At 54.7% G+C, this 27,425-nt stretch overlaps 2 protein-coding genes across 3 annotated transcripts; both read right to left on the bottom strand.

Annotated features, from left to right (window-relative positions):
- Positions 1 to 3,995: 3,995 nt before the first annotated feature.
- Positions 3,996 to 14,975, bottom strand: KCNS1 (potassium voltage-gated channel modifier subfamily S member 1). Of its 2 annotated transcripts, none has more exons than XM_061441675.1 (3): positions 14,124 to 14,975; positions 8,044 to 9,036; positions 3,996 to 5,151 (listed from the first exon to the last, which is right to left on the bottom strand). In XM_061441675.1, exons 2-3 carry the CDS (start codon positions 9,007 to 9,009, stop codon positions 4,696 to 4,698), a joined length of 1,422 nt encoding a protein of 473 aa, XP_061297659.1. In that variant the 5' UTR covers positions 9,010 to 9,036; positions 14,124 to 14,975; the 3' UTR covers positions 3,996 to 4,695. The 2 variants fall into 2 exon arrangements, with proteins under 2 accessions (XP_061297659.1, XP_061297660.1); XM_061441676.1 differs by lacking the exon at positions 14,124 to 14,975 and adding an exon at positions 13,791 to 13,908.
- Positions 14,976 to 23,061: 8,086 nt separating this feature from the next.
- Positions 23,062 to 23,949, bottom strand: LOC133262330 (elafin-like). The gene is made up of 3 exons (XM_061441381.1): positions 23,793 to 23,949; positions 23,486 to 23,647; positions 23,062 to 23,281 (listed from the first exon to the last, which is right to left on the bottom strand). The coding sequence occupies exons 1-3, from the start codon at positions 23,854 to 23,856 to the stop codon at positions 23,277 to 23,279; spliced, it is 231 nt and encodes a 76-aa protein (XP_061297365.1). The 5' UTR covers positions 23,857 to 23,949; the 3' UTR covers positions 23,062 to 23,276.
- Positions 23,950 to 27,425: the final 3,476 nt, after the last annotated feature.

Below are 27,425 nucleotides of genomic sequence, written 5' to 3'. Positions count from 1 at the left end.
AGTTTTTTCATCCCCGGGGTGGGGGGAAGTCAACTTTCCACGGAGCCTGTAGCACCAGCAGTTTTTCTCCTCCTCACATAATAATCATCAGTACTAAGGTCCGGGTATTGCTGTGCCAGTGTCCTTTATGCCCGGCTACTCTTTCCTACACCCTCCTTTTGTCCCATTTCCTCTTGTCCACAGGCCAAAAGAGTCTGAGCACGTGCTTTAGAGAAATGCTTTGAGTGCTGGCTGACAGCCCTGACCTGAGAGCGGGCAACTTTTCATTGCATTTATCACCTTGGCAAAGCTCTGAAGAATCAAACCAGGGAATACCCATGGGCTCTTTCCACACTGGAAGTGATTTAATTGCCTTTTAAATTTAAGAGACAATACAGGAATTACAAGTAGTGCTCATTCAATGCGGACCTGCTCAAGCACTGACTTTTGACCCCCTGAACTCTGCTGAGATCAAGATCCTGTGGGCAGGGGACATCCCAGAAACGCTGCCATTGAGGAGTCTTCCCTCCCTACGGAACCATCCCTTTAAAATCTCCCAGTTTTCCCATACCCAGCTGAGCGCACAGCCTGTGCTCAGGGTCGTCACAGATTGGGAAGCTGGCAAGGGAAAAGAAGTTTTAAACCAAAGTAATGATGTTTACTTTGTCTCTTTGTGCAGAGGTGTCTAATTCTCCACTGCACAAAAGAGCTTAATAAGGTCACTCCTCATTGACCATTCCCAGGAGGCAAAATTCCCTCTTTCATCAATCGCTTTGTGATTGTGGGGAGCAGCTTCTGTAGAAATAACCTGATGAAAGCGGGTAATTGATTTACCCACTGTGCCAAGTGAAAACGCAGCCACTCTCGGGAAAACTGATTAGGAATTAGCAAAAGAACATGAATTTCCTACTTGCCTTAGAAATAGCAAGTCAGACCAGTCCTGGCAAGCCATCGCTGCGCAGAAGTGCCTTCCTAACGCGAACGTGGGCTGTGATCACCCACTCCTCTGCTGCTGGGCACCTTCCTGCACCCAGTTCTTCCCTGCTCTGCAGAGCTCGAGCTCTGCTAGATCTGCCTGCAGAGCAGTGGGAGGATTTTCCTGGTGCAGTTACTCAGAGCCATTCAAATCCTGATGTCTTCACCGAGAGCAGGAGCCTAAAAAAAGAAAACATCTTCCATGGCTTTCCCAAACCCGAGCTTGGAGCTCTCACACAGCAGTCCCTTCCAAGGGCAGCCCGGGGGCTCGTGGGATGTCCTTCAATGCCTTGCTTTGAACCCCCACGTTAGGGAAGCTTTTGCCTTGGAAAGATTAGCAGCAGGTGGGGCTTTGGGGTTTTTTTAATGGAAAAACCCTCAAAAGGAATAAAGATTAAACTCTGTTTTCAGCCTTCCCCTCCTATCACATCTAGCAGAGGAATGTGCTTGGCACAGGAAGAGCAGCAGTTAAGTCTTCCCCTGCCCAGCCACCCCCCTGCTGACACACAGCCCAGAAACACCCTCCCATTTCAGAGCATCGGAGAGGCTGCATCAGGAGCCAGTTCAACTTTCTCTGCTGCCTTCAGGATGAAGGAGGATAAAGCCAAAGGGGCACAAACTACACCCCCTGAAACAGTGGAGAACCAGCTCCCAGAGAGCAGCCACCCCCTTGCAGACGCTGCACATGCCGGTGGGATATCTGCTCTCTGCAGAGAGCTGGTGCTGGGCTTGCTCATCCTATGAGAGATGCTCAGCCTCTGCTCCAAAGGCTTAAAACCCCCTGCAGGTGCCAAGGCCTTTCTTCCTTAGGCAGCCTGGTGCTGTGCAGTGCTCTCCTTAGGGCTCTTCTAAACCTTCCAAGGGGCTAAGGAACTTCTCAGAGCTACAAGCAGTGGTGGCCAGAAGCAGCCTGTGGTGATGTAGCTTTATCAGTGAGAGCCCTCACCTGCTGGTGACCGCAGTCCCTGTCGTGGGCAGTTTGCTGGCTGGACACTGGAAGCTGAGCTGAGCTTTGTCTTTGCAGCTGAGAGCCATTGGGAACACGCATACATCCTCCAGCCTCCTGCTGACAAAGGGGTGCCTGAACCGGTGTTTAACCAAGTTAAGCAAAGGACTCTTGCTGCTTGAGCTGTAAGCTGTATTTCCTTTGGAAACGGAGCCTTTTCTCCTTTTAGCCCCAGACATAACCCACGAGCCTGGGCATAAAATGAGTTTCTTTGTACAAGAGTGGCTATTAGGGGGAATAGCAACTGCTGCTCCTCGGCTCCCAGCACTGGTTTAGTTCTCACTGGCAGCTCAGCTCTCATGCCCCTGGGTGCTGCTGATCACAGTGTGTGTGCTTCTGCAGATTCTTGCTCTTCCTGGAGCCTGCTGCCTCCAACCAATTCCCTCGCATTCCTGGGATGTCCCATTCACTGGACCTCCAAGGAGAGGGGTTATCCAGAATTCTCCATCAGGGACGGCTCCAGTGGTCCAGGCACAAAGACTATCACCCACCACTGGGACAGGGATGAGGCAGGGGCTGTATGAGTGGGAGCTCTCCCGTGCACCAAGAGGGTGCTGGAGATGGCTCACAGGGATGGATTATCCCATCTGTTTCCCAGGGCTGCTTGCACCAACCATGAGCCCAGCCCCACACCACCACGAAACAAAACCAGCGTGCAAAGTGGGTCACTTAGGTCTTTAATAAAATATACAGTATGCATCCCATGCATAGATAGAAAATTAATTTACATGCTCTTTATTATTTGCATAATGCTTTTTAATTAATACATGTAATTCAGTCTTCACATTTTAATACAGTTTGCTACTGGAATACTTACGGAGAGAAGGGGAAACTCCTTCCTTTATTCAAGTAACAGTGCAGTGGGAGCTGGTTGGAGCAGACGATGCTGCTCACCAGTCCCAGCTTGCAGTAAGAACGAGCGCAGAGCGGACCACAGACTGTCACTACTGGAAGACTTATGATGCCAGGAGGGTGAGCACCCCCCGTCCCACACCACTGCTCCTTGGGGACCCCTCCCCGCATCCCACTGGGGTTCATGCTGGCACTGGTTTGTCTTTTCTTCCCTGTGATGAGCAGATGGCTACAGGCAGAGCCAGCACCGCAACTGTGGCTGTGCCGAAAGCCAGCCAGAACAACCCATGGCAAACACCAGGATCCAGGAGCCTGGGGCCACCCTGCAGCCATCCACCTATTTTGGGGCTGATGGAGTGACTGCAGGGAGCACATTTCTCCTGCTCAAGACTGGCACTGCAATACAGGGTGTACTCCTCTGTGCACAAAGGAGCCACGAGTTTCCAAACAGAGAATGGGAGGTGAAGGGAAAACTCCATAGGGAATTAATGCTGTGCTGGGAGCAGCCCCCAGTGTGCTCAGACAGGCTGGGGATCCAGGCAGGAAGGGGGCCTGGTGCTCTGGGTGGATCTCCCTGCCGGCTGTGAGGTGCCCAGAGGCTGCAGTGAGGAGGAGCAGAGCAAGGTCCCCTCTGCCCTGGCCTCTTGCAGACATTGGGGTGCTCCCTCCCTGCAGAGGAAAGGCGAGAGCATCAGCACCAGGGAGAGGTGATACCTGGAACAGTGTGACCCCCTGCTTAGGCACTCCTGCCCCTGCCTGGCCCCAAGGCAGGGAGGGACGAGGCAGCAGAATGAAGCCAGGCTGGAGGTTGTGGCGAGGGGGACCAGGGCATGTGCTGAACCCGGCTGGCTTTGGTCACCTCGTCCACCCCATCACGAGCTGCTGCAGACCCTGGGCTCCCTGGCAGCTCTTCCTGCAGTGGAAATCACCAGCATATGGCAATGGCACAGACAGCATCCCCCCGTCTGCTCCCTGACAGCCCTTTGCAGGGACTTTGCCTCCTCCCTGCCCCAGGAGCTGGGTGCCAGCAGCCACACAGAGCAGCCCTGTGGCTTGGGAGCCCCATGGAGCGAAGAGCTGAGGGGTCTGAGCCCTCCTGGAGGTAGCCCCTTGATTCCCACGGCTTCACCTCCTCTGCCTTGGAGGGCACTGTCCCTTTTGTCTGTCATCCCTGGCTGTGTCCCCCCTTCCTGGACAGTGCTCCTGGTGCAGCCTCAGCCTCACATCCCTGCGGGTCCCAGCGGTGGCAGCTCAGGAGACCGGTTAAACTCCAACTGCAGTGGAAGGAAGGTGAGGTCCAGTCAATCCCACTGCAGGGGCTGGGGACAGTGGGGCTAACCCTGAGCTGGGCACCACCTCTCCTCCTGCACAGATTCATTTCCAGCCCTTTTCCCCATGGTTGCTGGGACAGCTGAGCTTTTCAAGGCTGCTTCCAGCTGGGGTAGGACTGGGGCTGAGCTGATGCCAAACTTGTACAGGACCTGGAAGGGCAGCCAGCCTGGGAGGGGGCTGCCTCAGTCTCAAGCTCCTAAACCTCACCCTGGGAAACACAAAACCTCAGGGCAGAGGAAGATTCCCCCTTCACACAGCCAGGGCAGAGCCTGATCAGGGTCATTTCCATTTCTTTATTTCTCACTCCCTTTCTGGCAGGGGTCTGTCCAGTGCCACAGCCTCTGTCTGCAGCCATCGCTGGGTGAAGGCTGAGACACATCCAGGAGGACCCAGCCACTGCATCCCCGGGGCTGGAAGCAGATGGGCATCTCCTTCAAGCCCTCCTTGGTCCTCTGCAGGGCAGGGGCGATGCCAGGCGCCACGTTCTGGTGCAGCAGCTGTGTCATGCTCACCGTGAGCAAGCAGGTCCCCGGTGCGGCAGTGCGGTGGGGTCAGGGTGTGTGGTGGGAGCCAGGGGTCAGACCGCGGCGGTCGGGGCTGCCTCTGCCCACGGAGCTCTCACTCAGAGCCTCCGAGTCTCGGTCGTGGCTGGAAATGCTTTCGGCATCCTCGGGGTCCTTCTTCCCGCTGTTCCTCACGGCCGCCTCCAGCGCCTTCTGCTTGCGGTAGAAGTGGGAAAACTTGTTGAAGATGATGGTGATGGGCAGCGCCACGACCAGGATACCCCCAAGGATGCAGCCTGAGGCGGCCAGCTTGCCTGCCACGGTGACGGGCACCACATCGCCATAGCCCACGGTGGTCATGCTGACCGTGCCCCACCACCAGCACGCTGGGATGGTGTCGAAGCCCACATCTTCCTCCTTCTCAGCGGTATAGGCCACACCAGAGAAGACAGAGACCCCCACGGCCAGGTAGAGCAGCAGGATGCCCACCTCCCGGTAGCTGTGCTGGAAGGCAAAGTAGATCAGTGGTCAGTGATGGTCGGGGGGGCACCACCCCTGTACCAGCCAGGACACTGGGATGCTGCAGTGCAAATATAGCCCTGCACATCCCCAGTGCCCCTGTCCACCTCTGCCATGGGATAACCCCTGGGGCTGGGCTAAGAGGGGTCGGGAGACTTGTGGGTGACCCATGTGAGTGGGGCATTGGGAAATCATCCCTGGCACCCACAGCCACCCTTCTGCCCTCCACAGCAGCGCTGGGAGGGAAAGGCAGCCTTGTGCTTCCCAGCCAGGGCTCCCAGGCAGAGGCTACTGCCCTGTCCCAGCGCTGGCTCCAGCCTGATCTCTGCTAACAATGTTTGAACACATCATCTTGTTATCTTGGTGGGTCCCCAGAAACTACCTCATGGACAGCCTCTAGGTGAAGCCAGGCCAGGCCAACCACACACCAGTGCCAAAGCCACCGTCAGCCTCACAGCAGGGCTGGTCCACTCACTTATCGATGGTCACAAGCACATTTCCTGAACGTTTCTGCCCGACAACCTGCCAGCTTCATTTTCATCTTCTGGGGAAAGGAAAGCAGAGCTCTGACAGGGTTTATTTTCTCCCAGTCTCCTAAGAGGCAGGGAATGCTTTATCAGAGACCACACGATGACTAAACGAAACAACATTTGAGCAAAGCAAACAGCAGAAGACGTGGGAAAAGAGCTTCCACGGTCAAGACGAGGCATAAAAGAGGTGGATTCTCAGTAGGGAGCAGGAAGACTTCACTTTGACTGCTGGCAAAAGATGCTCAGCTATTGCCAGCTGTACCGAGGGGAAATAATCTCCTCCTCCACCATCGCCTGTGGCTGCAGATGCACTATAGCAGCTCCAAGGGAGCTCCTCGTGAAGGACAAACAGCTCAGAGCCACCAAGCTTGTATCACTTGGCCATGAAAGCCTTGCTCCTGGCTGGAGCTTAACACACGTCTGTACATCCCAGCTGGGGAGCAGCAGAGACAAATAACCTGGTGCATTTTTAAAGGATATCAGTTATGGCCCTGGGATGTGCTGGAGGGTGAAGGGGAAGTCAGGCACCCCAGTAGATCCTACTGCTTTAATTTACAAGCATAGGGGTGGCTCCAGGAATCCCCCAGCTGATCCTCAGGCACCTATTTGCAGCCAATTATCCTGGAAATGTGTGATTTGCCCATTGACCCAGGGGAAGGCAGCTGGGCCTCGGGTGGGAACGCACTTTTAGCCGTGGTTTGGGTGGGATGCCTTGGGAGATGCCATACTGGGCAATAAAAGGCTGCAGCAAAACAGCACCCTGGCAGCAGTCTCTTTGGGTTCCTGACTCAGTGTGAGGTTTGCTTGCCCTGGGACAGTCGGGGGCTGTGCGTGGGCTCCTTCCTCTGCTGAATGAACTTCTTTTCTCCAGTACAGCAGAAGACAAATGAGATGGAAGAGCACAGTCTGAGCCTGGCTGGAGACACCAGTGTGGGGACCAAGCCCAGAGATGGCCCATGGTAGCGACAGCAGGATGGTGCATCTGCCATCTGGGGACGTGCAGCTTTGCATCTTCCAATCTATTTGTGTGTTCAGGCCCCTGAGGGGACAGAGAACAACTCCTGTAGATCCCTGCAGATGCCTAAATTACTCAGGGCCTCACACCTATTGACTGCCAGTGGGAGATGGGCACCAAGCCCACACTGGGGAAGCTGCAATAATGGTAATGGATGTCGTGTATGGCAGGAGGGAAGAGGAGGGGGAAGCCTCTTCTCCAATTAAATAGACCCTGGATCAGGCCCCAGGCAATCTGAAGACCGTTCAGGGTTTACGATGCACAAATGGCAGAAATCCCTCTGCTAGCACTTTCGTGGTAGGGGAACAATTACTCAGCTTGCTAGAGCCATCGCTCCCACTTCCTGGCTGTTAACAGCCTTTACTCCTCTGCTGCTGCTTTACGCTCTGGCAAGAGGAAGTAAATTATGATTAACAAGATGTTGTAATTTATGTGCCCACTAAATCACAACGCCAAGCTGCTGCATCAGATTTGTGTCTTCACTCATCCCCGCTTACAGCCGGCTCCGGAGTCCCCAGGAAGCGGCACTTTGGAGCACGTCATTCGGTGAATCAGCGGCTCGGCAGAGGTCGGAGCCGGGATGCTGCTGGCTCCCTGGATCTCGTCTGCTGCTTAATATCATGCAGATGAGCCCATCAGTCCCTGCTCTGCTGCAATGTGCTGTTCACGCATAAGTGGAGCTCAGAAAGGGTTCAGGGAGCCCTTCCCGAGTGTACAATTTGGTTTGAATTTTGCAAGCAGCATTACCCGGGTCTGTCGCTGATTGCTCTTTCAAGGTGAGGTGAGTGTTCAGAAGCGTGATGCAGGTAGGACTTCAGGCATCCTCATTTTGAACAATGCTCCCTGGATGCTGTTTTCAGCAGGCTTTGAGGATGCCAGGAATTTTTTCCCTCTGCTTATTCTGATGCCCTGTGAGCTTTGCAAGGTTTGGGCTGGGCTGGTCCTGCTTTACAGCAGAAGTTGGCAGAACAACTTTCCTGCTTGCTGCCCATCCCTAGCCACACTCCAGGATTGCTTTTCTCCATGGCTTACACATGGGGAATGGGTTCAACCCTGGCAGACAAGTCCTGCCCATACCACAACATCCTGTGCTGGTGCTGGTGCTGCAGCAGCAAGAAATAGGGTGTCCCCCTTCATCCCTGCCCTTCAGAAGCAGCAACACCCAGAGCTGCCAGGCATTAAGTGGGAGGAGAGGGTGCCTGCCACCCCAAGACACCCCCCAGAGCTGGCAGCTTATTGGGAATGAATCTGTTCACATCCCCAGGCCATACCAGAAGTCTCCTCCTTGCCCAGAGACTAAAGGATTAAAAAGGAGACAAAAAGACAGTTTACCTTCAAGGTGGCTCCCAGTGACCTCAGGCCGGTGGAATGCCGAGCCAGCTTCAGCACCCGGAATATCCTCATGAGCCGAAAGACCTGCACAACCTTGCCCAGGTTGCCCAGCTCCGAGTCACTGCCCACGGTCAAGTCCACCAAGAGGGTGAAGTAGAAGGGCAACACCGAGACAATGTCAATCAGGTTCAGCGGGTGCTTGAAGAACTTCCTGGGGCTGGGGGAGAGCAGGAGGCGGGAAGACACTTCGAAGGTGAACCAGGAGATGCAGAAATACTCCAGCTTGTGCAGGATGGGTTCATCGAGCACATTGCCGCTCTCATCCACCTCCTGGTACTCGGGCATGCTGTGGATGCACATGGTGGCGATGGAAACCAGCACCACGCTGATGGACACGAAGCTGAAGAGTTTGCTGGGGATGGAGTAGCCGGGGTTCTCCATGGTGAGCCAGAGGCGTTTGCGCACGTTGCCGCAGCGCAGCGTGCTGTAGCGCAGCAGGTCGTGGTTGATGTCGGAGATCTCATCGGGGGACGTGTCCACGCTGCTGACCTCGCTCTCCTCGTCCCAGTTGTGGTGCCGGCTCTCCAGCTTGCGCTCATGGTAGCGGTAGCTGCAGCAGGAGTCCAGGAAGAACTCGTTGATGCCCCAGTACTCGATCTCCTGGCAGAAGGAGAAGACGCACAGCTCCTCCATGACGTGCAGCTTCCCCGTCTGGTAGAAGTGGAGCACGTAGAGGAAGAAGCCAGGGTTTCGATCAAAGTAGAACTCCCTGGCGCTCACGTCGTAGTCATCGCAGAGCTGCAGGATGGACTCCTCCGAGTCGCAGGAGAGCAGCCGGCCCAGGCGGGTGTTGGGGAACTTGGAGAGGGCGCTGGAGCTGAGCCGCCTTCTCAGGCCCCCCACGTTGATGTTGATAACGTCCTCCTCAAAACTGGGACCCCAGTAAGTTAAGGTCTTGTTGACCATGATCAGCAGAGCGGGAGCCGGTTCCACCTGCGGGTGAGACACAGCGGGGCTGGAGGGGACGCAGGGCTCCCCACGAACCTGGTACTACAGGGTGGAGGGCAGAAGTACCCTGGGGAGTGAGGAGGGGTGTTTGAATGTTGAAAGGTGAGGACAAGGGAGAGGGGAGAGATGAGAAACAGTTTTGGGCAGTTGATCTTTGATGTGTATGGAAGGCAAAAGGAAAAAAAGCCAATGATTTTTCCAAGCGAAACCTTTCCTTAATTTTTACCTCTTAAAGTTTCTCCCTTCACAGATTGCTAATGGAAAGCAGCTTCCTGCACCCCCAGCACCTCATCGTGGGGCTTTCCTTGTTCAAACAGGTAATTAGTCACTGAAGAGAGGATTTATCCCCCAGAGAGCCTCCCCCATGGAAAAATACCATCATCATCAAATCCCGACCGCAGTGATTCTGTCAAAGAGCTTTGTACCCCGACTCCTACATTGCTAATTAGACCTGGTCAAAAAATTCTTAGGTGGTGCAATCTTCCCAGCAGCAAAGGCAGTTTTGCTAAAATCAAAGTGTTTTCACAGAAGGTGTCACTTTTAGAGGGATTTTCAGTGAAAGAAGTGTCAAAACAATTCATCTGCCTGCTTTGTTTCCTCTTGCGTGCTCTGTCATGTAAAATATTAAGATTGTTTTAATAATGTTAAAACATAACAAAAACACGGTTCAGAATCATTGATGACTGAATTAAAAAATGGGTATATTGGTAGGGAAATAAACACCCAAGTTTTGCTTTCTGTTGTGTTTCAGGATTTTCAAAGTTTCAGGGGGCCAGGCTTTTCCCTGCAGCAGAAATTCCCTTTTTTAATGAGAAGCAGCTGAAGCATCTAACAAAGAGAAGCATTCCCACACCTTCATATGCATTTACACCTCTCAACCAGAAGCTTAGAATAAAAAGGCAAATAAAAAGGTTTGCACCCATTTGAAATCAGACTTCTCCACCTACCTTATTTGTCAAAATGCCTGGGGAAACACAGAGCAGCCCCGTACCCACACGGTCCCTCTGCTCCTGGCACCAGCGTTCTGGGTGTCCTCTGGAAGGACGCTGCATTGGCTCTCTTGGTTGAGGGATTACAGTTTTTACCCACACATCGATTAATTGGGAAGAACCCCCCTATCAGCATGACTTGCTCCTGAGCTCTGCCCTTCAGGGTCACTGCTGGTACCAACACGACTTTTGTAGTCAATGATGTTTTATGCTGCAGCAGTCACTGAGGTATTTGTGACCTCCAGACTGGCCTGTCTCCTGTCTCAAAAGCTTCCCTCCCTGGTTTTAATCAACCAGCATCTTAGGAAAATCCCTCACCTTCTCTGTCTTGTGTCACCCACTGAAGTCTTCAAACTTTTAGGTGCTGCAGGGATGGAGGCAGCAGGAGCCAAAGGAAGGGCTGCATCAGTCCTTATGGTGATGCTGAGGTGCCACCAGAACCTACATGGGACAGGCTGCTCGGACAGCAGACACCAGGGTTGAACGCCACGTAAGTGATATGAAGTGGGTCCCCCTCACCCCGGTTCCCCTGCAGACCCCATTGCACCCCAGCCTGGCATTGCTCACTAGACATCTCACATCATTTGGGGGCAGGAAAAGGGCTCTGCGTGTTTTCCAGTGTCTGAGAGACACAGCATAAAAGGTTGTCAGACTGGGAGGGACCTGGGGTACCCTTCCACATCTAAATCTGGGGGTCAGAGCAGAGCTGGAGAGGGGCAGGTAACGGAGTAATGGTTAGATATAAACCCGAGAGGAACATTTTTAAGCTGAGCAGGGCTGTGGGTGCAGCAAATGCCAGATCTGTGTGAAATAGCCTGGCAAAGGCATTTGCTAACTCCGCTGCATCTCTCAGCCAGGGCTCCTTAAAGATACAGGCTTTGCACCACAAAGCCAGCACTTCCCACTACACCATGGCTGAAGGAGGCAACTGGGTTGTGGTAAGCCTCAGAGCTTAATGGAGTCATTGTGTTGCCTTTCAAAGGAGAGGGGAAAAAAGAGAAGGATCAACTTTTTTTAATGGTTAAGACAAAAGCAAGGGAGAAAAAGGGGTGTAAACACTCCTTTTCAGGGACAAATTGGAATTTCTGTGACATAAGCTTTTCCAGGGAAGACATCACACAGCCCATCTGTGGGGTGGGGATGACTAATCCAGAATCCAGGTTCCTTCCAGAAGGATGCTCATGCATTCAGGCTACAAACACACACACAGGGGCTGTGCGGGTGGGTCTGTGGGATCCTGCTCATCCCACACCCATCCTCAGCCGCTCTTGCACCCTCCCTGTGGAGCAGCCGCTCTGGGAAACCAGGCCAAATGTCACTGTAATCAAAGGCAAGGTGGTCTTGGGGCTGGGCTGAGGCATGGAAGAGCCCAAGTGGCTACCAGGGGCTGCGCTGGGATGTCAGGACAAACCCAAAAGGATGCAGAACCATCCACAGCGCATGGCTGTGCTGTGGCACGGTGGCTCCGGATGGGATGTGCCAAACCCCAAGAGCCGGGAGGGAGATGCCTCACAGCTCAAAAGAAAACCAGCAGGTGTCAGGCCTCTGTGAGCCTTTGTACCCAGGGAAATCCCTCCATCCCCCTCTGCATCCCACGCAGGAAGCAGCACGAGAAGGGTCACGAACTGAAATGCTCCTTTCTGATGTTCGCTTCTGAATAGAGCAAATTTCTGCCCACATACAGCTTTCAAGTAGGAATCTAAAGCAGCAATTAATAGTTTTATAACTCTTTTGTCTACTTGTTTCATGACCAGCTACTCAACTTCAGAACAATACCGGAGTTTGAACTAAGACCTGGCATCATCTCCGCTGTGGATCATCACAGCATGCACCCACCTTGCATTTGCAGCAGTATCTGCTGGGAAACAGAAGCTTACTTTGGAAAGGCTGGGTGGTTGTTTTACTTTAAAGCGCAATGGACAGAGAATACAAATGTGTCTGTCTGCGGTGATGGGAATTGGGAAAATTTCCCTTCAGTCAACCCCAAATTTCCATGAATGATTGGAAAAGAGAACAGAAGAGACCCAGTCTCTTTCTGGTCAATTTTGAAATACATTGTAAGCTATTTTAAAGAGACAACCATCAGAGTTACACAAGCCCAGTGTGAGCTGGGTGTTGGGTGTTCACATGGATCTGTATCTCCTGGAGGAAGAAATCTCTGATGTATGCATTTATGACAGTGAAAATATAACAGATCAAGCATTTCTGTAAGAAATGCAAGAAGAGTTTCCCTTGACAACATAAATTTTCTTAAAGGCTTTCAAGTGGAAGTTAGGAGTATTTATTCTAACTGGCAGAGGGGAACCAAGGCAGCGGGAAGGAAGATGCTAATAGACATTCAAGTGAGGATGCAGCAAGTGCAGGGAGTATTGCACACTGGGCCTTTTCCAACCAGGTACAATGGATTTAGATTAACGGTCCAAATCAGAAACCCTGTACTTACAGCTCAGCAAGGCTTCCCAGACTTGTGGTTTGTCTCAAGGGAGCCATTAGAAATGCCTAGAGGAGGAGGAAACCCTTATCCTTTGTCTGTAGTCCCATCCTAAATGCTCTGTCACCCCGGTGACACCTGCATGTCCTGGGTGTGCAGGTGTTGTGGCTGCAAACCACTGCAGAAGTCCTGCATGGGATGCCCATGGGGATGGGATAGGTTTGGGGATCCCTTCCTGGGTACCTGATGGAGGGAGTGGGCTGGCTGACCTCCCAGCTCCTGCAGGATGGTATCCCTAGCAGCTATGTGATGGGTCAGGTCTGGAGAGACGCCTGCTTTCTGCTTATCCAGAAATGGCCCTGCAGAGCCCCGTCTCCATCACTGAGCAGCCCTGTACCATCAGCCTGAAGATACTCAGGACCAAGCCCTTGTTTTGGAGGTGAGCAGCTCTCCAAGCGGGCAGGAAGGAGCATGGAACGGGAATTCCCATTGCTGGCTGCTCCCTGAAACAGAGCATAAGCTGCTGCTGTACACTGAGAAGCTAACACTGAGGGCTCTACACTGAGGGCTGGGGATGCAGCTGGCAGAGAGACTCCCTACTCGTTTCAGGGTGCAAGAGGGAGTCATTACCAACAGCTCGGTTTTCTCCTGCAAGCAGGCAGCCCAGGACCTGCTGCGGATAATGCCTTGTCCTGAGCCAGCCTCTGCTTCCAGGTCTCTCTTAGCGGGTGCACAGCTCCCCGGGGGGACACCCGCACCTAGCCCCGTTCCTCGGAGAGGACGAGGGGTGGCCCCTGTGATGAGGAGGCTTCAGGGAGAAGGACTCTCTTACCCCCGCCTGCAGAGGAGTGTACCTGCACAGAGGAGTATCCCTATGCCCCGCGTCCCAGCAGCATCCCGGCATGTGGGTGCAGCACGGCGGCTCTCTGCTCATTCCGGGATACCGGTGCCTCGCTTCCCCGCTCATCCCGGTGTGTCGCTTCCCCCATCCCTGCTCTCTCTGGCATGCCGCTGATTTCTTTGCCCTCTCACCCCGGGATGCCGGTGCACCGGGTGCCTGCCGAGCCCCAGGGTGCTGATCCCTGCAGTGCCCGGGGATGCTGGTACCCCGCGTTAGCGGGATGCCGGTGCCTCGCTCCGCGCTGGTCCCTGGGTTGCGGATCTCACGGTCCCTGCCGCGCCCCGGGAAGCCGATATCCGAGTCCCCGCGATGCCGGTGGCTGCAGCACCCCGGGATGCCGGTTCCCCAGTCCCCCCCTCCCTGGTGCCTGTGCCCGGGTCCCCGCGGTACCGGAGCCCGGCCCCGCGCCGCCGCTCACCTGCCTCGGCGCCGCTCCCGCCGCAGCGTGCGCGCCCGGCGCGGAGCCGAGGAGCCCTGCGGGGCCGGCGGCGGCGGTTGAAGCTCCGCGGGGCAGAAGGGGGGGTCCCCGTGCTCCCGCCCGCCCCGCCGCCCCTCCCGGGGGTGCCACCCTCCGGCCCGCCCGCCCGGAGCCGCGGGGAGGGGAAGCCGGTCCCATTCCCGGTCCCTCGGCAGCAAGGTGGGGCCGGAGCAGCGCGGTTCCCCCGGGGTAGCCCCCGAGCTCTGTGCAGGGATGCCCCGAGGGGAACCCGGGGCCCGGAGTGGGTACAGCCGCCACGATCGATGGCCTTACCTGGTGGAAGTGCCCTCCGCAGCCCGTGGGACGGCGGATGGGAGCCGCAGCGGGCTACAGGACTCACCAGCACCTTGCAAAGCTGCTCAAGGGGCAAGTGGGGACCCGGGGGGCTGAGCAGTATGATGGGCAGCGAGCAGAACCCGACCTGGCTGTCAGGCTGAGCAGGGCCCCAGTAGTGGTGACACCTCGCACGTGGACAATGCACCTCTGCCCTTGCAGTCACCCTCCATGCAATCCAGCTCCATCTTTCTCCTTGGGATTGGGGGTACGTAGGGCACCGGGGGCAGCCACCCGGGGAAGAGCCCCCCTGGCTTGTTGAGCTCGCCGTTGGCTCTTGAAAGGCTCGTCAGGAGGTGGGTGAAGGCAGCAAGTCCTGGGCATGGCACACGCTGGGTTTCAGGTCACAGAGCTGCTGTCACCACCTGGAGCCATCCCCACACAGCCTGGCGACCGGTGCAAGCACACCAGCTCCCCCAGAAGTCAGCTGCGGGAGCAGGACGTGGAAGAGAGGATATGAGACCTTCCCGAGGTGATGGCTGGGGCTGCATGTCCTCACAGCGATGGCTCATGGCAACCGTGTCAGGCAGACAGCTCACGCGGAGTGAGACTTCACGCCACTCTCCTCATTGGATCCATCGGCTTGCTAATTCCAGCCCGAGGGGCTGGATGGAGCCTGTGGGCTCTCACCCTTCTCCAGGCTTGCCCGAGGCCGGCTGGGAGCTCTTTTTAGTGGCCAGCATCTTTCCCCTGCCCGCACACCCGCCTCCTTCTGCCGCGTGTGCTGCCAGCCCCGTCCCTGTGCCAGGCAGCTCTCTCCGCTGCGGGGCCATCAGCGTGTTTCCATGTGTGTGATGTGTCAGACTGTGTGTGCCGTGTGCTTGTTTACATGGGAAGGAGGTAGCGGAGGGAGGGGGAAGGGATGACTTTGAGGGAGGCCTCAGAAAAGAAAGAAAAAAAAAACCAAACTGAGGAGGAAAAATAAAACAACCCTGGGGGAAATTCCTCTGTTCTGTGATATGAAGCAAAAAGCGTTTATTTTTATGGCAATTAGGGATGGCTGAGCATCCCTGGAAGCTGCAAGATAAACATGCCCGCCTTTGTCTGCTCGGGGCACTTGCCAGCCCAGCTCTCAGTGGGTGCTGAGGCCCAGGAGGGTGCAGCCCATGGGGAGGGAGGAGGACTGGCTCCCACATGGGGTTTTCTCTGCCTGTCACTGACATAAGGGGATCAGGGTGAATTTCCTTTTCCTTTCTAAAAACATTTCTCATCCATCCACTTTTTAGAGAAGGAGCAGTGCCTCGCACTGCAAGGGCCCCCACTCTGTCCAACACTTTGTCTCTGCACCAGAACCTCCTTTCTGCTCAGCCACAGGGCAGACCTGAGCCCTGTCCCCCCAAAACCAGCTCTCCCAGCACTGGGAGGTTTGCCGAGTGTCCCCTAGGCTGTGAGAAGGCACTGAAGCGTGAGCGGGAAGCGAGGCAGGACTCTGCCTGTAATGCCCCCAGGATGGAGGGGTCACCCCAGGAGGGGAGACACCTCTATGGCCCCTTCTGAAGCTCAAAGCCTTGGCTGCAGGAGAGCTAAATTCACCTTCCAGGCTACTGAGGCCCTGCATAGGCTTGTGCTGGCATCGCAGCATCCTTCAGGGGGGGGCTTGACTGCAGCATCAGTGGCACCTGAGGTGAATTTCCCCTTTGCTGCTCAAACTCAGAAGCGGAAGGCCTGACTCTTCCATCAGCCAACCAGAGCTTGGTGGCCTGACACTGGCGAACTGTGGCAGGAAGAGGAGACTCCCATTTTAAGGCTCCTTCCCAGCAAACTGAGGTGCAAGGGCCCTTACACAGCGGGGTTTGCAGCTGTGCTGGCAGGGTGCAGCTCCTCACGGCACGGGCCAGCCCTGTGCCTCCACCACCACTCCTCAACCAACTGGCAGTGATGTGAAGACAGGAACAGACAGAAAATCAGGTCAACTGGAAGCACTTTGCCATCTCTTCCTTTCATGTCTGCCCCCATCTTCCTCTCCTGGGGAAGGCAGGTCTCCTGCCGCCGAAGCCTGGGGGGGATTTTGTCCATGACCGTACAGCAACAACCCATGGATGGGAGGAGAAACCTCTCACCATGGTCTCTTCTGCAGTCTGGAAGCAAATTGCAGAGGCAGGGTGAGTCTGAAGCCAGCAGCCATTTCAGTGCTGCAGTGAGTCATCCCAAAAGGCGCTCAGCTTGTGGCAGCTCCCTTCCTTTCTTCTTTCTGCCTTATTTTATTTAATAGGTGATGTAGCAATAAATTAAATAAATAGGGGAATGTACGTACAAATATAGCATGTCTGCAAGTTCCTTTAATTGAAAGAAAAATCTTCAAGCACTTTTCAGCCCCTTGGACATCCATTGTGAAAGGCCAGAGCTGCTGGGTATGTGCCACATAGGAGATGGGATGGAGAGAGATGAGTGCTGGCACACCTGCGAGTGCAGGGGGATCTGTGGAGCCGGATACTGATAGGGGCTGTTTAATGCCAGGGACATGGACACAAAGCATTTCACAAATAGTCCTTTCCAGAGAGAAAGAGCTAAATTAGGGCAGATGCAAAAGCCTGCTCTTGAGATTCGCACTGGCAAAGACTTAATACATGGGTTTTCCTTAATACTTTATTTTTCCCTGGTGGTTTCTGTGCTCGCTGATGTGTTTGTGCCCCCCAGGCCGCCCATGAGCTCTGGGAGGCGCTTGCTCTGGCTGGATGGGTTTGGGCTTCTCCTTCCCATGCTGTCAGCTGTCCCCATGCAGCCTTGCCTCTCCCCAGAGCCAGCCAGCAGGATGATGAGGAGGGAAAGCTGAGCCATGGTGGCAGCATCCTCTGAGCAGGAGGAGGGGAGTAAGGACCATCAGCTCTGAGGGTGCCATTCCTACAATCACCATCTTCCTCCCCATCTTCATCCTCCATCTTCTTCCCCATCTTCATCCTCCCACACTCCATCATCCCATGGGGCAGATTGCTGATGCTGCAGCTCCATGAGCACCAAGGCCTGCTCCTTGGCCTGAAGTGTCCTGCCCATGCAGAGGTGGTGTCTGCAGGAGGAAGAGGCAGAGGAGAACGAAGGAAGCCAGCAAGCCCCTGAGCATCCTTCAGAGCCTGAAGACCCTCTGACATCAGGGCCCCTCTCACTGCCTCCAGCAGTGCTCTAGCCTCCTGTAGGGGCCCAAAATACAGCACCCTTACAGCAATGGGTGAGCTTCTTCCCCTCACGTGAGTGTAATTCTGTCTATACTCACACTCCTGCCAGCACAGATGAAGCTGGAGGCAGAGCTGCAACAGGAGCCTGGTGCTCTCCAAGAACCTAAAGCCACTGGGGCACTTTTACTTGCAAAACAACAATAGTGACAATTCATCAGCAATTTATAGGTTTGGCTTGACATTTCTAGCTGCGTCACCACAGCTGTGCAGGGACTGAAGGGACCCAAACCCAGGGGACACTCTTTGTCCCCAGCTGTGGTGGAGAGGCAGAGCCCCAGGGCAGGTTTGCTGCTCTCACCAATGCCATCCCCTCATCTGTGCTTGCTATGGGATGGAAGTATCTGCAGGATCCACTGTCTCAGGGAAACAGCATCTTTATCCTGACCCTACTACTGCATGGCCCAAGGAAGGCTGCGGAGCTGTGGCAGGTAGCAGGGGTGTCTGATGGCTCCTTGGCCTCTTGTTAGATACTCCTCCACTGCTGCACAGAGAATCCCTGCTGTCTTCATGTCAGAGCACAGATTTGGGAATGCCAGCTATAGATTTTTCCCTGCCGTACAGCTGGCCTGGCATCTTGTCACTGTAGCTTTGAGGGTTTTTAACCAGGATTATTTGAGCAAGCAGCAGAGGAGCAGCCAGGGATGCAGAAAGAGACCTAAGGATGAGAGCTCACTGGCTGGTTGGGAGAGACATGGGCCCTCATTCCTACAACATACACATGGGATCCCAATCTTCATCACTTCCTTCCACCAACATTGCCATGTTGAGGGCACACATCACTCTCCCATTGATTTACAGAGTTCAGGGCTTGCGTTTTTAGGTAGATTTGGGTATCCAGACAGGACATATCTACCTTCTTTCCAAAGTCTTGGAGCAGTGGAAGAAGCGTTTGTGTCCCAAGGAAATGCCCACTGGTGGCCAGCCTGTGCTGGAGTGCAGTGTGACACCCAGGCAGACACCCCGTTTTCCTGCAGCGTGGAAGCCTCCTGGTGATAATTTAGACCAACATTCTATTTTGAGTGGCCATAGCGCACGGAGCCAGGGATTCAGTACGTGAGACCCAAGAGCTGGCCCAGCCCCGTGCTGGAGAGGAGGATTAATATGAAAAGCAGTCGTGCATCTCTGACGGTGCTCGGAGCAGCAGCAGGCTGCCCTGGGCTCATTAATGTGATGGAGTCACAGGAGCTCCTGAAGCAGAAAGGTATTTGGGCAATGGCCCACTGCGTGCTTTTGGTCTCTGCTCGGTCAGGCTCCAGTCGTGTTGGGACCCGGGTGTTTCTCTGATTAGTACCGTAGCCCTAATTTGTGCCTTGAAGGTCCAAACCTCTCCTTTTGCCTGCCTGTGCAAGAACACGACAGGGCGGTCTGTGATGCTGTGCTGCTTTTGCCCATCTCCCCCTGATTAATGTGAAACCCAGCTCCATGAATCATTCATGAAGCTTTATTTAGTATAATGATTTCTGACATCCAGTGCCTGGGAATAGCATTTTGGGACAGACCGCTTGCGACTGGCGAATGAGCTGACGTTTATCCCATCTGAACTGGGAACATACAGAAGGGGAGGGAGAGGGGCGAAGCAGCCGTGCCTCCTTCCGAGGGAATCACAGGTTGCTCTCTAATTAGCCAAACGTGTAAAAGCTAAATATTGACATAGCTTTGCACTTCCCTGTGTCTTGCAATCACATTGCATGTTATTAACCTACATAGTTGTTGGGGAAAGGAGCATCTGTGTGCGCCTTGGCACAGGCAGGGCTGAAGAGACAGGAATTTCCCTGTGTGATGCTAACGAGGAGCCCATGTGGGGCCCAAAGGAGCTGGGAAATGACTTCCCCTCCTCAGCTGGAGCTGGGGAGTGGCTTGAGCTCATCTGGGCTGCCCTATAAGATGAATAGCCCACCCTCTTCTTCCACAACACCTTGCTATGGGGAGGCAGTGGTTTCAGTGGGGAGGGTCTCTGCAGGTAAGTGGCCCCATTGGAAGGGGATGTGTGGGTACCCTGATGGCTGTGCTGGTGGATTTGGGGGTGATGGTGAGTTTTATGACCCTGACCTTGCCCAGAGCATGTGTGTGGGCCATGAGTTGGGAACTGTGTGTTAGTTTGGTGTGTGAGCAGGGACTATTGCAAGGCAGGTGCTTAGAGAAGATGCTTTGGTTGCTTCTGGTTCTTTCCTCGCTGTAAGCTGCTTTGTGTGAGTCTTCAAGTGCTTCGTCAGCCTTTGCTAGAGCTGTTCTTTGCTTAACATCCCAGCTGCTTGTCTGAATGAAGGCATCAGCCTGAAGAGAGGCTGCGGGTCTGGCCCTGGAGCTGAGAGCTGGGACTGCAAAGAAGGCATGGGAGAGGAGCTTGGCAGCCCTGCCTGTGCTGCTGCCCAGCCTCCTGCTGAGCTCTCACATATGCCTTCATACAGAGTGCCTTAGTGCAGAGGGGAGATACTTCTGTCTGCTCTCTTTCTGCATGGGGACAAGAGACTGCTGCCATGCAGGCATGTCCCTCAGCTCCAGGGTGCTGCCGGGCCTCATTTTAATGCCTTCCTTTCCTTTTGGGTCCCTGGCTCAGGAAACTCCTGCCAGTATCGAACAGGCTTCCTGGGTGCGCAGGCTTGTGTGGCTGCAGCGGAGAGCAGCCTGGTGAGGATCCCTGCTGGGATGAATAGGGATGGAGCCAAGCAGTTCGGCACAGCTCTGCTGGCTCTTGGCTGTCATGGGGCACGCAGAGCTGCTTCTGCATCAGATCGACGGGCTTCATCACAAGCAGCTTGTGAGGCTTGGCAGCACTTCAGGCAGGAGAGACATTGCAGTGGGCTGCTCTGGCATCCTCGCACCATGGCACCATCCCCTGCCAGACCCTGCTGCTCTGGGGGCTCCCCACCAGGCAGAGGCCTGCTGCAGTGCAGAGGGCTGATGTGCTTGAGCCAGGCAGAGCAGACTGATTCCATCCTGGCTGTCTCAAAGCTTCCCAGGTGCAAATGCAGCCTCCTTCCACCATGCAATCCAAGGCTGAAGCTCTGCCCTCCCAGCACTGTGGGTCTAGTGCCGTGTGTTCCCCTCACTGTGTTTGGGGAAGGCACCTAAAAGGGTTATTGGTGCAACCTGGCCAGGCAAACTAAGGCATGTTTAGGGCAAAGTTCCTGAGCACAAAAAGGGCATCCCTGTGTCTTCAGAAAGAAATAGCTGGAGGGCATCAGCTGGTGTGAGGCAGCTCTGGCTCTGACCACCCCTCCCTGCTGCTGGAGAGGGACTTGGTCCAGGCAAGGAGCTGAGTTTTCTATAAATCGCCCCGCAGAAGGAGGCACAGAGTGAATTTACACATCTGTTGACCTTCAGCAGTGCGAGGACTGCTTGTATGTATTTCTTCTATGGTGGGGACCGGCATGGTATTGGCTCCTTTACCCACTGGAAATCCTGCTGCTGCTCTGCAGAGGCCATGAGGGCTGCATGTAGCACCTGAGTATGGGCAGAGCTGCTGCCGAGTGAATCTGCTCCTCCTGGGGTATTTTCTCCTCTGGATTTTGATGTGATTGATGCATCCTGCTGGGAGCTCCCCAGTGCGGCTCTGGTGGTGAGCTGGGTGTTGCTGGAAGTGCTGTGCACACAGGTAGGGGTCTGTGCCTGGGGGGAGGATTTCTTGATGCAGGTGGATGTTCACAGTTGGTTCATTGCCTCGGGGTTTCTAACGCCGCTTTCTGTTTGGGAGCGCTGCAGGACTGAAGCAGACCAGATGTCCCCATAGCATCCTCTAGCCCCAAAGCCATCTCCTGCCAGCCTGGGCCAGCAGCTGGGTTGACGGCAGTGACATGGGCAAAGCTGGCTCTGTCAGAGGGCAGGAAGAGGGACTTTTCCAGGCCATCACATAGAGATGTGGAGACACCAGGCAGCAGGTTTTGGGAGGATGAACCCCTCCTGTGTTGCTGCCTTGCTCTTGTCTCAGTGGAGGAGCTGCTCCACCATCCAGCTGTGTGTGACCATAAGCACTAACCAGCTGTGAGATACCCCATGCCTGCAGCTCTGTGCTTAATCAAACCAATTAGCAATTTAATCTTGTTAACAAACCAAGATAATTGCAGCATTATCAAATTAGGCAGCTGTATGGAAATGCCTGCTTAATAGCTGATAATAGCTGATCCTGATGGAGGAGGGAGGGTTGTGGTCTGTGACTAATGACTGGCAGGAGGTGTAATGAGGCTTCTCTGGGCTGCCTGGGTAGGGGATGGTTTGGGGAGTGCTGGGGATCTGCCCCATCACCCCATGGCTTGTGTGGCCACAGGGCTTCCTGCTCGCTGGGGTGGGTTGGTGTAAGGGTGCTGGAGTTTCCCCCTGGTAGGACACAGCACTGGTCAAAAGCAAGGTCTGATTTTACATGGAATGTGGCTGTTGAGCTCCAGCCCTTGTCCTACTGGATCACCTGGTGTTTTCAGCCTCTCCTGGCACACAGTTATGCCTTCCCTCCGTTGGCTGCTAAGCAGAGAAGTGGCCTTTCACCATAAGAGGACTTCCTCCTTCTCGGTCACTGAATAATTTGAGTCTTTGCCTCCCTCTAGTTCTTCCATGGTGATCCCCATGGAAGGACTTGCTCCATCAGATGCTCTTCCCAGCCTTGGCCAGGAAGCATCCAGTCTCTGCTTTGGGCCATATGAGATGTTGATCCCACAGCCAGAGGCTTTATCCTGCTGTATTTGTGGGTGGTTTTATTATCTGGCCAGTTTGTGCTGCTCTCCAGAAGCCTTGCTCATGCCTAGCAGTGGGGCTCATTAGCTCAGCCCTTGCAGGAGCAAATGGGAGCTGGGCAGCTTATGAGGTCTGCTTAGGACTTGAAGGTGATGGAAGCAAAACGCCTCCTCCCTGCTACCACCCAAATGCTCCTTTCCCCCTGTTGCCCAGGATTTGCTCATCTTCCTCTCTGTTCTCTCTAGTCTATGCAGACAAACCAGGCTCCTCTCTCAGTCTGGGCTGGGGCTGCTTGCTCAGAATATGATGGTGGGATGTGTGAGCTATGGGGCTGGGGAGGGGCTGTTTGGGCATCGGCACAGGCTGGGGGATGCTCTGCCCCTGCAGCACATGTGGCAATGCCTGGCTCTGCTCTTGCACTGGGCAGGTCCCTCGGGCTGCACACACTCTCTCCTGCTGATGTTTCCTGGCATTTCCTGCTCTTTCTGGCCCCAGCGCTCAGCTGTACAAGAGCCCCTTTAGAGCTGTGGGTTTGTGCCCTGCCTGGAGGCTTTCACAGGCAATTTTCAGCTGAGTTTTTCACCACCAGCTCAGGTTCAGTGAGGGGCTCAGCACCAGCTGGGGTTTGGGTCTATGTAACCCCCCTCCTCTGCCCTCCAGATGTGCCCCAAGTGCTTGCAGGGATCTGCCTCCTGCATCCCCCCCAGCCAGGCAATCAGCCCTGTGGGGAGTGGTTGGGGGGGATGGACATGCTGCTCTCCAGAGCACCCCCACCCTGCCAGGAGCATCCTCTAAAGTGTCCCATCGTATTTTGCACCAGCCCCTTCCCATTGCTCTTTCCTCCTGGGATCTGTATGCCTCTGGATGGATTTCTCGCCCCTCCCCACACTCTAGGTGTGCAGCTGATCTGTTTTCATCCTCTTCCCTAGGCGGAAATTCCAGGGTGAAAGCAGCAGTGGGAGAATGGGCCCAGAGAGAGGCAGGAGGAGGTGGGGAAGGGAATCACCCATCACAAGCATCCCTTGGACAAGCTCTTTTATTTGTTCAAGCAGCAGTGGGGAAGTGGTAGCACTGCAGCACTGTCAGCGGTGATCCTGGAGCCGAGGTGGTCTCTGAGCATGGCTGGTGGCTGTTCCCATCCTTCCATTAGCCAGCACTGGGCAGGACAAGCCTTAGCAGAGGTATGTGCAGCTAGCTGGTGCCAGATGTGGCTCGGGCACGCTGAGAAGGCGCCTTGGCCTGTCCTGGGAGCAGGAGCTTACACTGGGGAAAGGGAAAGGAAAGAACAAGCTGGGTCTGGTGCTCAGAGTAACCCCAGCCCAAGAGTGTGGCCATCAATCACCCCACCACTGACAGTGGAGGGCTCTGGCAGCCGGACACTGCTCCATGCCCAGAGCCACCATTGCTGTATCCCCGCTCTGCTCCCTGGGGAGATGGGTGCAGGAGGGGTAGCTCCTGAGGCCCTACCGGAGATCAAAGGGGGGTAGGATGGGCGCGAGAGGCATCTCCTGCCACAGAAGGATGGGCAGCACTTCTTGTACCGCGGGCACTGCCGGTTGGTGAGGCACTTGTTGGGTGGGTTTTGCATCATGCAGCGGTAGCGGACGGGAGGGCAGGACCAGGCGCTGCCTGCAAGAGGAGAGAGGTGTTGGCCATGGGCTGCCTCAGAAAGATGCCCCCATCTCCTCTCCCATCCCACAGGATCCCTGCTAACACAGCTCCCTCCCTACTCCTGTGCATCTCCTCTCTGTGCCTTATCCGGGGCATCTCCTACCTGCTGGCAGCTCCGTCCAGAGGATGAGCATCCCTACCAGGAGAAGAGCAGCCACCGACTTCATGCTGCTGTGTCCTTGAGAGGTGTAAGTGTGGAGAGATGGGGGACATGGGCATTTAAAGCCTTGGGGAGGATGGGGGCAGGGAATGGGGCTGGGCATGTGCTGATGTTTGTACCTTTTTCCTCTGCTGTTGCATGGCGTTTTCCGGACATCTTTTGCACAAGATACACTTGGGGTTGTCCAGTTGCTCAAAAAGCAGTTATTCCATTGCACAACTGTGCCCTGCAGCTACACCTGGGGCTGAGGGACAAGCCAAGGAGCGATTGTCCAGGGCTTTGCCTCTCAAGCAGGCTGGAGGCAGTGGGGCTGCTTTCTCCTGGGCAGGAATGCTTCTCCAGGAGAAACCGTTGTGACCATATTGCGTTCCAACCCGGAGGTCCTTTATATGCGTTTCTCTCTGTACCTTGCTTCCATGTGGACCTGTAAACCAGACCTTACGGCATGATCCAGATCAGCATGGGGCTGGCTGTGCCTTCCCAGGGATGATCCTTTGAGGTTTTTATGGAGGAAACCTGCCCCAAACACTCCTGGTTCCTGCCCTAATGGTGGTGAGAGTTATTGTGGGGAAAGCAGCTTTGGCTTAGCCAGGAGTGAGTTCTTCTCAAGCTCTGTGGGGGTTACCTGAACCTCATACCCTTCCCTGGGAGGCTGCTGCCATGTAGGAAGCAGGTTAGTGCTGAAAGGAAGTGGTTGGCCTCACCAGGGTGGGATAATTTGCTCCATACAGCCCTGTCATCAGCCAAAAATCCCTGTGCGGCACAAGGACAGCAGAACTGAGCCCAGCTTTAGCTGGCTGTAGAGATTAGGGGCTATAGTCCTTGCTCAGATGGCAAAGACCCCACCAGCGTTCAGGCCTCCATCTGTTCCTCCCTCCCAAGGAGATTGGACCTCCCCTCCAGGCAAAGCTGTTTTCTTTAGGTGCTCTTGGGCAATGGGAAATTACTCCATTTCCCACCAATGGCCCCCATTGCCTTGTGTAATACCAAGTTCCTGGAACCTTTACTTGGGATTTCTGAGGCTAGCAGGAACGGAAAAGGCACAGGGAACGTCCTGGGAGGGAAAGGCACCTGCAGCCAAATCCCCCCACCCCCCCACCAGTGCTTCTGCAAAGGGCAGGCTGGGGTAGCCCCTGATTTTGCAACCAAGCAGGGCAAGGAGCAGGGAAAGCCTCTGCTCCGTGCAGCCCCTGAGCCGTTGCCCTGGAGCCCTGCTCTGCATCCAGGGCATTGTGAGCCTTAATTTACTGGATCTCCGTTAATTATTGTCCGTTTTCCCTAATGACCTTGTGGCTGTATTTAGCTCTTTGTGAAGGCATTTAATAAATAACTGGGAGGATATTTAGCCAACCCAAATAGAGTTTGAGCTGAGCACCAACCATTTAGCATTTTTAATGAGAAATATAAGCATTGGATGATTTCTAAGTGATTCTCTGGCATGCAGCTGGTTGCTGGGATCTGGCTGAAGGACTTTTGATAGTGCTTTATCCATAGGAAGTTCATAGTGTGGAAAGGCAGAACCATGCTTCTATTGCAAACTCCCACAGAATAAGCCAGACTGTGGCATTTCTGTGCACTGGACCACCTGCAGTCCATGTGTTATACTCTGCCACATGTGCAGAACTCATTGTTCCAGCGTCCTCCAGAGCTGTCCCCATCCCACCCTGCTCATCTCCTCCATGGAATGCACTTCCAGAGCCTTCTCCTGAGGCAGCAAGGCCTGAGCTGTGCAGGGCCAGGGGTGCTGCTGGCTGAAGCTCCCAGCCAGGCCAGGGTTCTTCAGTCCCCGTTTCCATGGGATGGTACGGAGGGACCAGCAGTCACCCAGCTCAGGGCTTGGCCATACCAAGCCCCAGCCCTAGCAGGGTGCACAAAGCACATGAGGGATAGCTTGTTCCCTCTAAAGCAGCCCTTGTCCTTCCAGGTGGTGGAATGTGTTCAGCCCGAGATCCATCTGTCTCTCCATCCATCCATTCATCCCCAGCTCATGGCTGAGGATGCTCCGCTTGTCCCCAAGCCACGTCCACCACCTCAGGGTGCTCGGGAGAAGGGGGTGCCCCCAGCTCAGTGGACCCTCATTAACGCTGGTGTTTGGTGCCATCTAGTGAAAAGCCATTAATGAGGCTCTGCTCCCAAATGCGATCCCACAGATCCCACCTCAGTGGATGCCTGGCTTCTGCTGCTCCTTCTCCCCTCTCGCTTTTCCCGTCCAAGCTGCCAGCCGTCATCCAGCCTCTCCATCTCGCTGCCAGCCGAGCACCACTTGGTCTACAACTTCCCCTAGTATTTGCCAAAATCACACTGGGCCAGCTGAGACTTACTCATGCCCTTAGGGAGTGCCATTATCTGCTTTAATCAAGCCTGTTATTAAGCCCCAAATTCAGCTAATTGCTTCCTTTCCCCTGCAGTTACTGTATGTTTTAGGGAGCTGCATACACCAGGGAAGTCCCACATTTGGGACTGCAGATTTGGGATCCCTGCAGATTGGTCCCTGCACTCTGTAGCAATAGGATATGGCTCGGATGTGGCTTGTGCTTGTGACCATCAGCACTTTCCCACCCCCCACCCTCCCCCCCCGTCTTGTCTGCTGGGTTGCAGGGTGAGAGGGATGGGGGCTTATGGGGTGCATGAGAGGATGTGGGGTTGATGGGTATTATATGGGCTGACAGGAGCGCTATGGGGTTGTTAATCATCACTGCTTCATTTGGCAGCCCAGTAAACAGATATAATAAGGCTACAAATGCCCCAGTCCATTCCAGGTAGGACAAGAGCCCTCCTCGCAAGCCATCAAATCCCATGCTGACCTGGGGAAACCACTGCTTTCAATTGCATGTGGGAAAAAGCTACTCTTCACCTCACAGAACAAGTGCCTGAGCTCTTCCCAGCTCCCTTCCCCAGAGCAGTCCCACCAAGCTCCACAGCCCAACCCAGGCCCTGCCTTCATCTTCCTGCTCCTCAGCTCCAAATCCCAGTCTCAAGCAAACAGAAGGTAACCATGCACCAGCTCCTCGAAGCCCGAGGCCAAGGCTCTGTCCTCTGCATCGTTTCTGCTGATGCCTCTGTGGCCCTGCAGCCCAGCCAAAAGGAGAGGAACAGGTCATACAAATCTTGAGGGTGTTTATTGTCAGGATAGAAATTTCTTTATATAAAAGAAGTGTTTAGGAATTTCTTTATATAAGTGTTTAAAATCAGCACTACCCCACTCTCAGTATGAAATCTATATACACACACATGGATAGTTATGGAAAGAATTCTTACCATTTTGCTATGTGACTAAAAAAACCAAACAAGATGACGACCAATTCCCAAACAATTCTGCCAAAAGAGGGCCAAGGGGATCTGCTCGATTCCTGCCATCTGCTTCCCCATGGGTGCACAGCCGGGTGCCATGTGGGAGCTGGCTGGTCTGCATCCATCCCTGTGCACTGCCTGCAGCTATCCTGGCCCCAACACTTGGCGGCTCCCAGGGTACCATCACTGGAGGGGTTTTCTCTTGCAAAGCTGGGTGCTGGGGACTGTGCAGGGGCTGATTCACTCCCCTCGCTCTGGGAAAAGGCCGGGTATCAACGCAGAATC

Source organism: Pezoporus flaviventris, unplaced genomic scaffold, assembly GCF_033815535.1.
Source record: "Pezoporus flaviventris isolate CSIRO_AGI_PZ_B2104156 unplaced genomic scaffold, CSIRO_AGI_Pfla_v1 ptg000213l, whole genome shotgun sequence".
Taxonomy (NCBI): Eukaryota; Metazoa; Chordata; class Aves; order Psittaciformes; family Psittacidae; genus Pezoporus; species Pezoporus flaviventris.
This window is presented reverse-complemented; position numbering and strand designations above follow the sequence as displayed.

Bases quoted from the DNA above. Each gene is read 5' to 3' on its own strand.
- KCNS1 (XM_061441675.1), bottom strand. From the start codon at position 9,009: ATGGTCAACAAGACCTTAACTTACTGGGGTCCCAGTTTTGAGGAGGAC. The intron at 5,152-8,043 runs GTAAACTGTCTT...TTTGCCTTCCAG, and splicing joins CACTGGGAGCCACCTTGAAG to CACAGCTACCGGGAGGTGGG.
- LOC133262330 (XM_061441381.1), bottom strand. From the start codon at position 23,856: ATGAAGTCGGTGGCTGCTCTTCTCCTGGTAGGGATGCTCATCCTCTGG. The intron at 23,648-23,792 runs GTAGGAGATGCC...CTCCTCTTGCAG, and splicing joins CTGGACGGAGCTGCCAGCAG to GCAGCGCCTGGTCCTGCCCT.